The 14,669-nt window shown below is 36.7% G+C and overlaps 1 protein-coding gene across 2 annotated transcripts in view; it reads left to right on the forward strand.

Annotated features, from left to right (window-relative positions):
• The window catches only part of ARMH4 (armadillo like helical domain containing 4), a 167,596-nt gene that overhangs the window by 11,578 nt on the left and 141,349 nt on the right, over nt 1-14,669 (forward strand). For both annotated transcript variants that reach the window (XM_037832626.1, XM_037832627.1), the window contains exons 3-4: nt 2,524-2,775; nt 5,168-5,380. In XM_037832626.1, the coding sequence (XP_037688554.1) occupies nt 2,524-2,775; nt 5,168-5,380 (465 nt within the window). The remainder of the gene's footprint in view (nt 1-2,523; nt 2,776-5,167; nt 5,381-14,669) is intronic.

Genomic DNA, 14,669 nt, shown 5'->3' on the forward strand with positions numbered 1-14,669 from the left:
GGCAATTGTCTTATTATACTAATTACTGTATATGCTCCTTACTCGGTCATAATCTCCTCACTTAATTACAGTCTTTTAATAAGCAACTTCTTTTTACTCCCAGCACATAGCCTAATACTTGAGATTTAATAGGTGCTCAATTAGCATCTGTTCAATGGATGAGTAAATACAGATAAAGAACCATTCAGACTACCATTATCCAATTTGGCAGTCTGCCTTGTCCAAATTTAATCAAATAACTTCTCAGTGTTCTGTGTAGAGACAGGAACAATCAAATAATCCCTTTCATTTTATTGTTTTTGTCCCAGAGAGTTCAAAAGAATGTGAAACATTGAGATTATTGACACATTAAAGAATAACTGATATTTTTTTCTAGCTGTTTTCTCTTGATTATAAATATTTTTCTGAAGTAAACAGCTCAAAATGCTAATCATTTTAGGGTCCAGGGACCACTTATGAGATTACCTTCTTCAGGATATACAGTGATTTCTTGGAGTTTGGGCATATGATTAACAGAGGAGTATCCTGAGATTATAGTCAGTCCTCTGATACAGCAAGTACTTCCGCTGGTTCAATTGAAGATCAGGTTTTAAAAATTGTCTGTAATAATCATTATGTTATTTTTCTATACAGGAAATAGGAAGAATGAGAGACATGGGGAGCTTTTTATTTTTTTTTTTTAAGTTCAGTTTCATTGAGATATATTCACATACCATACAGTCATCCATAGTGTGTTCACGGAACCATCATAAAGTTGTGCCTTCACCACCCGAATCCATTTTTGAACATTTTCTTTATACCATAAAGAATAAAAATAAGAATTAAAAACAACACCCAAATCACCCTCCCCCACCCTATTTTTCATTTAGTTTTTTGTCCTCATTTTTCTACTCATCCATCCATCCACTGGATAAAGGGAGTGTGATCCACAAGGCTTTCACCATCACACTGTCACCTCTTGTAAGCTACCTTGTTATACAATCATCTTCAATAATCAAGGCTACTGGCTTGGAGTTTGATAGTTTCAGCTATTTACTTCTAGCTATCCCAATTCACTAAAACCTAGAAAGGGATATCTATATAGTGCATAAGAATGTCCACCAGAGTGACCTCTCGACTCCATTTGAAATCTCTGAGCCATTGAAACTTTATTTTGTTTCATTCCGCTTCCCCCTTTTGGTCAAGAAGATGTTCTCAGTCCCACAATGCTGGGTCTAGGTTCATCCCCGGGAGTCGTATCCTGCATTGACAGGGAGATTTACTCCCCTGGGAGTCAGGTCCCATGTAGGGGGGAGGGCAGTGAGTTTACCTGCTGAGGTGGCTTAGTTATGAGAGAGAGGGACACATCTGAGCAACAAAGAGGCATTCCTCATTACTCCTTCTAGTTCTCACTCTTCTTTCTTTAATAAGCAATCACTTATGCAAGGTAGTATGCCATTTTGACATTTTCTTGCTGCTTCATAACCTATGACCATAGACTGTAAGTTTATTTTTACATATTTGTTCTCAAAAATGTCTATTATGCCTTCAAAAAGGAGGGCCACTCAGAGAAGCTATACTTCTTAAAATGATAAAACTATACATTATTATCATCTTCTGGCAAACAGAGCACTGTCCCAGGTATTAGAAACACAGAAAGGGCAATGAATCTCATCTCTCAAGAGATTTACAGTCTTACTGGACAAATAAAATATTTTAAGTGTGATACAAGGAACAAATATGAAACAGATATAAGAACATCATCCTAACTCACATTGCTTGTTCTATAACCAGGTACATCAATCCCTCAAATGTAAAAACCTCTTGAATTCAAAGGAAAAAATAGTCCAAACTGGATGACTTCCCCCCAAAAAAGGAACTATCTTTACTGGAAAAACAAACACACACTATTTTAAAGCAAATGCATTGCCTCCATGGAAAAATATTTTTAAGTAATAGGAAGTGTCATGATGTCATAAATGAAAGTTTGAGAAAACTTTTTGTTCAGCTACCCTTAGAATGTTGTTATTTTTCATTGTATAACTTACTGACTTGCTATTATGCATGTGTATGGCACAAACAGAAACTCAGTAAACATTTGGTATTGTAATAATTATTATTTTAAAAGACTAATTTCCTCTTCCCCTTCAGAAAAGCAAATGTGAAAATTAATCTATACAAATGCTTTTGAGAATTTTTGAATGTAACTTAGTTTTATAAAATTTGTTATCCAACAAACGTTATATTGATATTCAAATAAGTTGAAAGCTCAGCTGTTGATCTTCCTACTTTGTTTTGAATTTTATGTTTTTATATTAACTTCCTTTATCTCTTAGATGAATTTACTATTCCTGAAAGCAACAAATAGGGAAAACATTTATTTCTGGCATTCTAGTTCTCACCTTTCCCTTTCCCTTCCTAATCCCTGGAATAGCTATCTGCTTTCCCTCCCCCTCCAGTTGATTAATTATATAGTTATTTAGTGATATTTTAAGGTATAGAGATTTGTTTATTTTAAAATGTTATTTCCCCTCCTCTTTTAAGACATTGGTACTCAAGAGATGACAACAGCTATTCAAGAAGCAGAAGCCACTTTATCATCAGTGACACTAGAACGGGTTTCTACCCTCACGATTACCGGTGAAGATGGTGAAACTGAGGAAGGAAACAAGTCCTTCTCTGCCTCGTCTGATGTGCCTGGTGTTACTCAGCTGTCAGGGAGACTGAAGCCTCTGGCCACTGCAGTTTCAACTACAGCCCTACCTTTGTCTCTTAAAGTTACTCCTGCAGCAGAAGGTCTGTAAAGGAGGGACTTGGACTTAGTGTTTTGGGGTGGATTTTTCCTGTGAGTTGAAAAGGAATTGAATGAATGAGGAAGATGGTCCCATCACCAGCCAGGGTACACACGCACCTCACCTGGAGGGTGAGAGGAAAGGGAGGTGAAATGTTTCTTGTTTAGAGAGATGTGGCATAGCCTAAAAGGATGAGGGCTTAGTTCCATGTGAAAATCCCTGCATAGCTCATCTCTGGGGCCTGCAAACTCTGTTCTAGTTTGGCAACTCTGGATGCTAGGAGCTAGTTTTGTGACTTCAAGGAATCTTAACTTCTCTAAGCCTTGGTTTGTTCATCATTAAATAACACCTACCTGTCTTGCAAGTTATTTTAAGGATTCGAAGTAATGTATATAAAGTGCTTTCTACATTGGGGCCCTCAAATGCTCTGATTTCTTGAGGGCAGTGAGGTTCTCAAATCTGGGTGATCATCAGAGTCACCTGGGGAATTAAAAACAAATTATAGTGATATTATTTTTGTACCTCATGTTTCTGTCTCATCATTAGTCCAATTATGCCCCACTTGAATTTATTACTGAGTTATTTTTTTTAACAGTGTAATGAATACCTTCTCATCCTCCCCCCCCCCCCCCCCCACAGAAACCAGGGCTTTGTCAATAATCTACCTGTAATTCCATGACCCTTCCCATCTCACCCTCCTCCCTTGACTGGGAACCCTTTCCTCCCCCTCCTCCCCTGAGTGGTACCCATCATCCTGAATCTTGTCTTCATCATTTCCTTGACTTTCTTTTCCTCTAGTTTCATTGCATTTATTTTTATTCCTAAAAGTTTAAATTTAAAAATTTAGCTGTTTTGTACTTTATAAAAAGGGTATCATACTATATATAGCCTACTTGGGATTAATTTTTTTAATTAGGATTTACTTACTGCAGTTCTTTCATTTTTCTGCTTTATAGTATTCCATTATGGAAATATACTGGTTTATACATCTAATCTTCATCCACACTCCTGTCTACTTGCATTGGGTCATTTCTAGGCTTGACTATTATGAACACTGCTGCCATGGATATTCTTTTACATACTCCCCATTGTTCATGTGCAGGAGTTTCTCTTGGGTTTATACCTAGGAGTGGACTTGTTATGCCATAGGACATGTGAATGCTTGACTTTAGGGGATAATGCCTAGGTGTTTTCCAAAGTGCTTGCACCAATTTATATTCCTGCCAACAATGTACAAGAGACCCTGTAGAGCCATAATCTAGGCACTTTTAAAAAATGCAGTTTCTCAAGGTTCATTGCCAAAGAGATTCTGGTTCAATAAGTTGAGGTGAGTGGAAAGCCTGAGAATCTACATTTTAAAAATTACCTCAAGAAATTCTGATTATCAGCCAGGCTTGCAAGTTACTACTATTCTAGATTCTTTAGACTTGGCAAATCCTGGGCCTAAATTTGGCTGCTTTGAAGTTGAACATATTACAGATACAGACCTAGGCTTTTATTGTTGATTTTGAGAAAGACAATAGTCTTTCCAAAGTAGTCTTGGGCATTTATCTTGTCTTTCTTTTTTTTTTTTTTATTCAATTCAGTTTTATTGAAATATATCCACACACCATACAATCATCCATGATGTACAATCCACTGTCCACAGTATGATAACACAGTTATGCGTTCATCACCACAATCTATCTCTGAACATTTTCCTTACATCAGAAAGAACCAGAACAAGAATAAAAAATAAAAGTGAAAAAAGAGCACCCAAATCATTCCCCCATCCCACCCCATTTGTCCTTTAGTTTTTATCCCCATTCCTCCACTCATCCATACACTAGATAAAGGGGGTGTGATCCACAAGGTCTTCACAATCACACTGTCACCCCTTGTAATCTACATTATTATATAATTGTCTTCAGGAGTCCAGACTGCTGGGTTGGAGTTTGGTAGTTTCAGGTATTTACTTCTAGCTATTCCAATACATTAAAGCCTAAGAGGTGTTATCTATATAGTGCATAAGAATGTCCACCAGAGTGACCTCTCGACTCCATTTGGAATCTCTCAATTGGGCATATATCTTAATGAATTTGTGTTAATTTTGCCACCTTTGGTAATACGTTATATAAAATGCTGTGAAATCCATAATATTGTGAACAGAATAAACACAAAATTAAAATTTATTAAAAAATTTCTGATATGAGACAATATATTTTCCTGGAAGATAGTTTTTGCCTTGGATAGCTGGATTGATACAGTATAGGGAGAGAGGAGCTGATCTAGGTGCTGAATTTACTGTATGTAAGATACTGGTTTCATTAACCATATCTTGCTAAAAAGTGAAAGCACCATTTGCATTTCCTATAATGATTATCTTATGATCAAGTCCCGTCTCTTGTTTTTGACAGACGTAATGGACACTGTCACGGGCCCAAATGAAGAATTGTTCACACCGGTTTGGGGCTTTCCAGTGACTCCCCCTGGAGTAACGGAGGAGGTGGCCAGCATTTCCCGGACGCTTTCTGCATCCGAGGCATCCTCTGAAAGAAGAACCGTTGTCCCATCCATTGGCCTTGTTAATACAGCTGCCTCATATGGTCTGGATCAACTCGAATCTGAAGGTATTCACGTTTGAAGAGAATCTTTTCTAGGACTGATTGAGTTCTGAGCAAATGTTTTTGAGAAAATATTAAGCAGAAGTGTGTTCAACCTGTAGAATAGATCAGGGGTGAGTGCGTAAACTATGGCCCAGCCACGTCTGGCCCACCACCTGTTTTGTTATGTCCTGTAAGCTAATAATGACTTTTTAATTTTTAAATGATTGAAAACAAATGAATAGAATAATACATATTGTCTATGGATACTTTGGTGCTGCAGCTGCAGAGCTGAGTAGTTGTAGCAGAGACCAAGTGGTCCACGAAGCCTAAAATATTTCCTATGTGGCCTTTACAGAAAACATTTGCCAACCCCTGGTCCAGATCAGTTTTCAGCCATAGTTGCCCATTGGAATCACTTAGGGAAGCTTAAAAAACATCCCAGTGACTGAGTCCTCCTCCCAGAAGTCCTGATTCAGTTGGCGTCGGGTGGGATCTGGGTTTCAACACTTTCTAAGAGTACCCTAGATGATTCCAGTAAGCAGCCCAGATTGAGAATACTGATTTAAAATGAAAACTTGAGTTTTCCCTCCAGATTTTCTTGGAGAGAAGTTTTAATGTGGATTAGATTTTAATAATATTGCTCTGATTATTAATGCTGGCTTATTCTACCTTAGTGATATCTCTGGGTTAGGTTGTTGTACTCTTTGAAGATATGCAGTCTCTTTGCCTGTTAAGACTGAGAAATTCATGACAAATTATACTTTCCAAGACATTGAGGATGCAAAAGACCCTTGGGGCACAGCTGTGCATCAGCAAACAAGAAGACTAGAAGTATGACTCCAAGGTCATTTAATTAATCAGTGTTTTGGCAGGTGAACAGCTCCTTGCTGGGGGTGCAAAATATCCTGAGATTTGTAGGGCATAGTTTCTTAAATGAATCTAGATGGCAGGTAATCTTTTGGGCATTAAATTAGTATGTTTGATATAACAAAGATATAGGATTACTGTTATTTCTTCTACTCTGCAGCAGGGAAGGTGGTTCAGGAAGATTTGCAACAGACCCCATTACAGACTTTCAGGATAATGTTGGCAGTTTTCTGACAGCAAAATAATGATGTTTTAGGAGTACTATGTAGAATTACACAGTAGAATTCTGGTTTAAAGAATGAATTAAAGAAGGCTCAGAAGCTAACAGCCCTTGCACTCCACATTAGGATAAATACCGCATGACTTTGAATTTAGTGTCTCATATTAGTTGTCTTCTCTCCTTCATCCCCCCTGGAAAAGCAAATTACCTGAGTTAGAGAAGACACCTTTACCCAGCAGGGCTTGTTAACAGAGGAAAACATTATATTTGTGAATAATCCATACTTGTGAAACTGCAATGATTTTCTAAGTTTAGTAAATTATGGCAGTAGTATTGAAAGACATTAGAATTTTTCCTGACTTGCCTAAGATGGCCTAGAGTTTTAGTTCTTTTCTTGTAGACAATTCAATTTCAGCTTCATTTTGGTAATACATTTTGTCAGTTTTTGATCTAAATTTTGATCTTTGTCAAGGCTTATGAAGCATTTTTGGTTAAAAAATATTCTTTCTGGCAAGTCGTTGGGCTTAAGACAAGATTTTGAATTATTACACCTTTTTTTCCTAAATACCAGGGATACCTTTAATGTTTTATTAGTGTATGTTAATAATGCCACAGTTAGTATTATGCTGGTGCATACATCCTCAGAAAGTTGAAGATACTACCTTTAGCTAAACTCATAAACCTACTAGACTCGAATATATTGGGGGCATGTATTTGTGTGTTTACTTGTATTATTAAATGTATTTATTTTCAATGCATATTTTCCCACCTTGTTTAGGAATATACATGCAGCATAGAACTTTGACTAGGTGAAGTATTTTAATTCTACCAAAGGATTGTACCCAGAAGGAGATTATTTATATTTACCTAGAACAGTGGGTTTATTCCTATGTTGAGTTATCTACCTTTTGAGTTTTAATCTCTATGATGCATTGATAAATGACATATGAGTCTCCAGCTTAAGATGTGTATTAATTCAATCATGTTATTAAAATTTTTATATGTATTTTAATATCTTTCTTCCCACTAGGGGACATGAGCCATTTCTCCAGAGAATGAGAAATCTTTTCTCAGTGGGATATGGGAAAGAGACATGTCAACCCTTGGGTGAAACCAGACACCCAAGAAGAGAGAATATTTGTGGAAATATCTGAATCCTCTGTCCTTTATTCCTTTAAGGGATAATTAGAAGTCCATATCAGTCTAAAATTATTGCTACTTGGCCCCCTGTCTTTTTCCCTCCTCCTTTATGTCCCTGTGATATAATGGCTGAGGGGGCCTGCCTCTATAGGAGTTTGCCAGCCACCTCTGAAGGCAGACATGCACATGAGTGACGTGACTTGGTGAGGAGTGGGAGAAGTTTTGGTGTCTTTTATGTTTCTCAGTCATTGAAAAATGCCTGGCTCTTTGGTGCCTGAGATTTGTAGGGCATAGTTTCTGTATTGCCCTGTACACATTTTATTAAGCCTTTTACCTTGTCAGCAAAATTGCATTTTGAATTTTGAAGGGATAATGGTTTATCCATCACCTTGCCTGATACATTTTACTTCTAGGTATGAGTTTTTTTTTTTAGGAAGTAAATGTTTTCAAGATGATAAAAAATGCATTATACTTATCTCAGGCACAACTCTACTCACGCTGTATTCAGCATTTTTGAAACACAAACATGACAAAACTCTTCTAATTTTTTATTCAAAATAGGTTAATGGCGTATTATGTATATAAAATAAATATATTTATTTGTAAGTATGTAAAATATTTTTGGACACAATCTATGTATAGCTTGATTTCCTTCTTTCGTTGAATCTTAATGTCTTTTTCTGCTCTAAAATGCCAACTTAAAATTCTCGATTATTTATGAAAACTTGGCATTTTATATCTGGAATCATTCGTTTGGGTTAACTATCTTTAAAATGTTTCAATACTAATATCAAATGAAATAGAACTTTCAGTATGTCTTGCTTCGAAGAAGTTCAGCTTGCTGTCTATTAGAAACCCAACCGATGATATCTATTTACTTTAAATAAATTAAACTTATTTTCATGTTCTCTATACTCCCATGGAAGACAGAAATTCATCCATGTTGTAGAATGATAACAATAATTGTGTGGGGTGCAGGGTTATTGCTGTAATAATTCAGTGTTCAGAAAAATCTATTTTCTACTTTTGTAGGTCTGTTTTGTGCTAGGTACTAACTTTCCAAGAACATTTGGAGATAGGAATAAAAAAAAGATTCCTGAGATCTTATGATGGAGGTTTTGATTATCCTCCCTCTCAACCGCAACAGTGACTCCTTGGTGTCTGAAAGTCAGTATTCGTGCCTTCCAGCTAGTGCTCGCCAGGGCACTGATTAGACAGGCAGTCATGGAACACAGCGAATTTGCTCAGGCTCTCCCAGGATGAATTGGGGTTAATTTATTACACTCTGCTTTGGAGAACTTGGATTCTTGATCTGACTGGTCCTATTTCCTGTTTTTCTGTGGGCATTATAGACTGTGTGTTGGGGCTGTATAATCCCCTGCCATTATCCCAGACAATTCCCATTTCTTCATTTGTTTCAAAAGGCCAATTTATTACAAGCCTTCTAGAACAAACTCATAGTAATTGATTTGCTGAAGAAATATCTTTTTTTTTTTTTTTTTTAAGCAAATGAACAGATTTTTAAATCTTGGGACCCAGCAGAGAAGTCATGGTTAACTTTTTGAAAATACCTTGATCTTTTAAAAATAAGACCAAATATATCATTTGACTTAAGTTTTTTTCCAACAGATTTTTCCTTGCTTTTCAAAGACTGTTTTAAAAGGTTGCATTTTGACATCTTTTCCTGGCCAGGCAGCATATGTGGGGCAGAAAGCTGTCATTATTCTGTCACTTGTTTAATCTATTTCAGTGACATCCATTTTCCTGCCTTCATGTGTATGTGTGTGTGTATGTATATGTGTGTGTGTGTATTTAAATTTAATGGCTGTTTTCTGCAGTCCTTCAGAGAGTACTTTCAATATATGTTTGTGGTGCCTTTTAATTTCCTCTCCTTTCTTATCTGGGGTTCTTAGTTCTGTCACCAGCCTAGGGATTCTGTCTACTAATAACATAGGAATTTCAGGAGAAATTCATGTTTGCAAAATGTGCCTTCATTCAAGTGATTGAATGATATTTTTGGTGGTGTGATGGCCTCAAAATTGGTACTGAAGTCAAGATATTTTATCCTTTTATTGGTGAATCAAAAAAAAATTGGGAAAGGCATGTTTTAAATGGCATTAGGGAAACATCTCAGAGATATTTTTCTTTAATAGCTCCACTGAGGATACTTAAGAGCTCATGCAATTTTTATGGCAGAAGTGTCTGCTCTTCACCTGCACTTCAATTCACAAAATCATGATTTCTGGTCCTCTCAATAAGCACTCCTTTTCAGAGAATAGTTTCTTATTATTTTCCCAATTTTCGTGTGACTTTTCAACTCCGAAGGCAGCTAGAATTGATGGATGAAAAAGAGGATTCAAAATGAAGCTCATATAGAGGCCATATTTGTAAAAGTTTATGAGGTTTACCTTTGGTTGCTGTTGTGTGGTATATAGTATTAAAGATCAAGTTGTGAATGACAGACTAGAAATGTCCACTGCCACCTGTGATAAGGACGCTTACTCTAATTATGCTAAGAATGGGCACAAGTTTTGTTTTTGCTTTTGGAAATGCCTTGTGCTGATTTGTTTTTGCACCAATGACTGAGACACTTGAATTATGTATAAGTGGGGAAGGAGTGGAAAAGAGTGTTTGATGGAATATGCTCTTCATTTGGTTTTAGTGGTGGCTTAAATGCTAGATTTTCCTGTTCTGGCAACAACAATAGGGCTTTAATTAAAAACTTTCATTTTATAACTCTATAAACATGACACATGAAACATCTTATACTTATTGTCAAGTATTTTAGAAAAGAACAAGCATTTTTTTTTTCATGTTTTCATCTTTGCATCCTTTTCAAGTGTCTTGCATGAGAGATTAGAAGTATAGAATTGCTGGTGATATATCAGTTGTCTCTTAAGGTGAGTTGCTTTGTTGTCTTGTCCTGAAATCATCATGCTTTTTATGGAGTTTAGGACATATTTATGTTCTCTTATTGTCAAAGCTCTATTCTTAAGTGCCTGTATGCTCTGTAGGGTAGTATAGTAAATTATCTTGCACTCATACTGGTCAGCACGTGTTTGCTACTAGTAGCCAATGGTAGGTCAAAAATATTTAAAATCGATACTATGCTGTATAGCCATACAACTTTGTTCACAAACTCTGTTGCTGAAGAAAGGTAATTGGCATTGATTCTAAGTTCTTGTTCTTACCTTAAGGTATTCACTTATTGATATAACCACAATTAACTAAACATTGTTCTACAGTTGATTCCCCTCACCTTTGTGTGTGTGTGTGTGTGTGTGTGTGTGTGTTGCCTAGCATCAGAAAGTTAGCACTGTTGACTAAGCTCACCCTTAGACACTCATAAAATTATTCTTAATGGCTCTTGAAGACATTTCAAGCTTTTTACAAGCTTTGTACATATTCAGCTGTTTCATTTATTCATTTATTTATGTGTGCATTTAACAAATATTTGTTTGGTGATTCAAATAATACAAAGGAGTATTGGAAGTGAATCTTGCTCTTTAAGGGAGCATAAATATTTTAGTAGAAGCGGTAAGACAAATACATAAATAACAAAATGCAGGATAGAAATTGCAAGAAAATTACTGAAAAAGGACTATGAGAGTTAGGAGAGAGACCTTCGCTCCAGCTTAGAGGATCAGGGAATTGATATATGTGCCTGTGTGTCTTGTGTGTGTGTGCACATATGTGCATGCACATGCAGGAGGTGGTGATATTTGTACATATATATTTGTATATTCATGGCTCTATTGATAGCTATTAAAAATAAGATATACTTTGGAAATCCAAAAGTATGGGGAAAATTCTAAAGGGAAGTGAAAAGATACCACACACACACTGCACTGGCAATAAATTGTTTTATATGCATGCAATCAAGCAAATTTTTCTATTTAGCTTATTGGTTAGATAAGTTATTTCTTAAGACTAGTTTTTAATAAAGAATAAACTGCTTTTCAATGTAAAAAGGAGTAGCCAAGTGCCCAGCCTCAGGGGCAGCCAGGTGCCTAGGCTAATAAATATCTGATTTATAGGAAATTGTACCATGTCTCTGTTGGGAATCTCAGGCAAAAGGATTTTCTCCAAATGATTATTTTGGGCTGATACTCTAGGTTTGAGATTCCCTGTGAGGACTGGTCTAAACACGGCTTTCTGTTTGTGGTGGTTTTTTTGCAGTTGTTGAAGCAAATGTGTAGCTTGGAACTGCACAGTGGGCTTTGGATATTTCAAAGGTGTCTTTAGATGTTTGTAGAAAATAAAACCATGTTTTATGAGGCAAGATTTTTAAATAGGAGGATAGATACATGTAAGTATCCTTTGACTAGTGTAAATGTGATAATTTTATTGCATTGGAGTACAAAAAATTACAGATCTTACAAATGTATAAAACAAAGTAAGGTTATTATCAGTTGCACCTTATCAGGCTATATTTAAAATCATGAACTTGTTTTGGCATCAGACTACCTCTTAACACTTAAATGTATGCATATCCCCCAAAGGGAAGATTAGAAGAAAAACGTAATGCATCAATTTGAGTGACCTTATAGGATTTTAAAAATTGTCACACTTGCGAACTTTAAATTTGTCGTAAAAGACTTGCATTGATTCTGCCTACATTTTCCAGTGCCTTTTCTTCTTCAGCCGGTGTTCCTCCTTCTATGTTGTTTCATATCTCCAGACAAAAAAAATATTCTACAAAAATTTCTTCTTCTGTAAAATATCACCAAGATTTTAGCATGAGGATGAGACTCTCCAGATGGACAGGGACTTGGTACTCTCCCTCTGGATTTTCTCAGTGTCTGCTTTGCATGCTCTCTGGAGGAATTCTATTTCCTCTTAAGAATCTGGTTCAAGCATAGACGAAAACTCCCTCACTTGTTTTAACTGAAATTAGTAGATAATTTAAAAACACTTGGCTTAAACCTAAGCAAGCATAAAGTAAATAATCCAAGAAAATAAAAGAAACAAACAAACAAAAAAGAAATTAGGCTGACAAAGTACAAATTTCTTTCTTTTTTTTTTTTTTTTTTTTTTTTAAATCATCATTTTATTGAGATATATTCACATACCACGCAGTCATACAAAACAAATTGTACTTTCGATTGTTTACAGTACCATTACATAGTTGTACATTCATCACCTAAATCAATCCCTGACACCTTCATTAGCACACACACAAAAATAACAAGAATAATAATTAGAGTGAAAAAGAGCAATTGAAGTAAAAAAGAACACTGGGTACCTTTGTCTGTTTGTTTCCTTCCCCTACTTTTCTACACATCCATCCATAAACTAGACAAAGTGGTGTTTGGTCCTTATGGCTTTCCCAATCCCATTGTCACCCCTCATAAGCTACATTTTTATACAACTGTCTTCGAGATTCATGGGTTCTGGGTTGTAGTTTGATAGTTTCAGGTATCCACCACCAGCTACCCCAATTCTTTAGAACCTAAAAAGGGGTGTCTAAAGTGTGCATAAGAGTGCCCACCAGAGTGACCTCTCGGCTCCTTTTGGAATCTCTCTGCCACTGAAGCTTATTTCATTTCCTTTCACATCCCCCTTTTGGTCAAGAAGATGTTCTCCGTCCCACGGTGCCAGGTCTACATTCCTCCCTGGGAGTCATATTCCACGTTGCCAGGGAGATTCACTTCCCTGGGTGTCTGATCCCACGTAGGGGGGAGGGCAGTGATTTCACCTTTCAAGTTGGCTTAGCCAGAGAGAGAGGGCCACATCTGAGCAACAAAGAGGCATTCAGGAGGAGACTCTTAGGCACAAATACAGGGAGGCCTAGCCTCTCCTTTGCAGCAACCGTCTTCCCAAGGGTAAAACTTATGGTAGAGGGCTCAACCCATCAAACCACCAGTCCCCTATGTCTGTGGTCATGTTAGCAACCATGGAGGTGGGGTAGGCGAATACCCCTGCATTCTCCACAGGCTCCTCAAGGGGGCACTACATCTTTTTTTTTTTTTTTTAACTTTCCCTTCTTTTTTCAAATCACCTGTATGAAAAAAAAAGTTAAAAAGAAAACAAACATACAATAAAAGAGCATTTCAAAGAGACCATAGCAAGGGAGTAAGAAAAAGACAACTAACCTAAGATAACTGCTTAACTTCCAACATGTTCCTACTTTACCCCAAGAAAGTTACATAATATAGCAACATTTCAGTGAACTTGTTCCTACTACAACCATCAGAAATTAACAGACCATAGTCATTTCTGGGCATCCCCAGAACGTTAAATAGCTTATCTGTTCTTCCTGGATTATTGTTCCCCCTTCCTTAATTGCTCTCTACTGCTAGTTCCCCTACATTCTACATTATAAACCATTTGTTTTACATTTTTCAAAGTTCACATTAGTGGTAGCATATAATATTTCTCTTTTTGTGCCTGGCTTATTTCGCTCAGCATTATGTCTTCAAGGTTCATCCATGTTGTCATATGTTTCACCAGATCGTTCCTTCTTACTGCCGCGTAGTATTCCATCGTGTGTATATACCACATTTTATTTATCCACTCATCTGTTGAAGGACATTTGGGTTGTTTCCATCTCTTGGCAATTGTGAATAATGCTGCTATGAACATTGGCGTGCAGATATCTGTTCGTGTCACTGCTTTCCGATCTTCCGGGTATATACCGAGGAGTGCAATCGCTGGATCGAATGGTAGCTCTATATCTAGTTTTCTAAGGAACTGCCAGACTGACTTCCAGAGTGGCTGAACCATTATACAGTCCCACCAACAATGAATAAGAGTTCCAATTTCTCCACATCCCCTCCAGCATTTGTAGTTTACTGTTTGTTTAATGGCAGCCATTCTAACCGGTGTTAGATGGTATCTCATTGTGGTCTTAATTTGCATCTCTCTAATAGCTAGTGAAGCTGAACATTTTTCATGTGTTTCTTGGCCATTTGTATTTCCTCTTCAGAGAACTGTCTTTTCATATCTTTTGCCCATTTTATAATTGGGCTGTCTGTACTATTGTCATTGAGTTGTAGGATTTCTTTGTATATGCAAGATATCAGTCTTTTGTCAGATACATGGTTCCAAAAATTTTTTCCCATTGAGTTGGCTGCCTCTTTACCT

This window comes from Choloepus didactylus, chromosome 4 (assembly GCF_015220235.1).
Source record: "Choloepus didactylus isolate mChoDid1 chromosome 4, mChoDid1.pri, whole genome shotgun sequence".
Classification (NCBI taxonomy): Eukaryota; Metazoa; Chordata; class Mammalia; order Pilosa; family Megalonychidae; genus Choloepus; species Choloepus didactylus.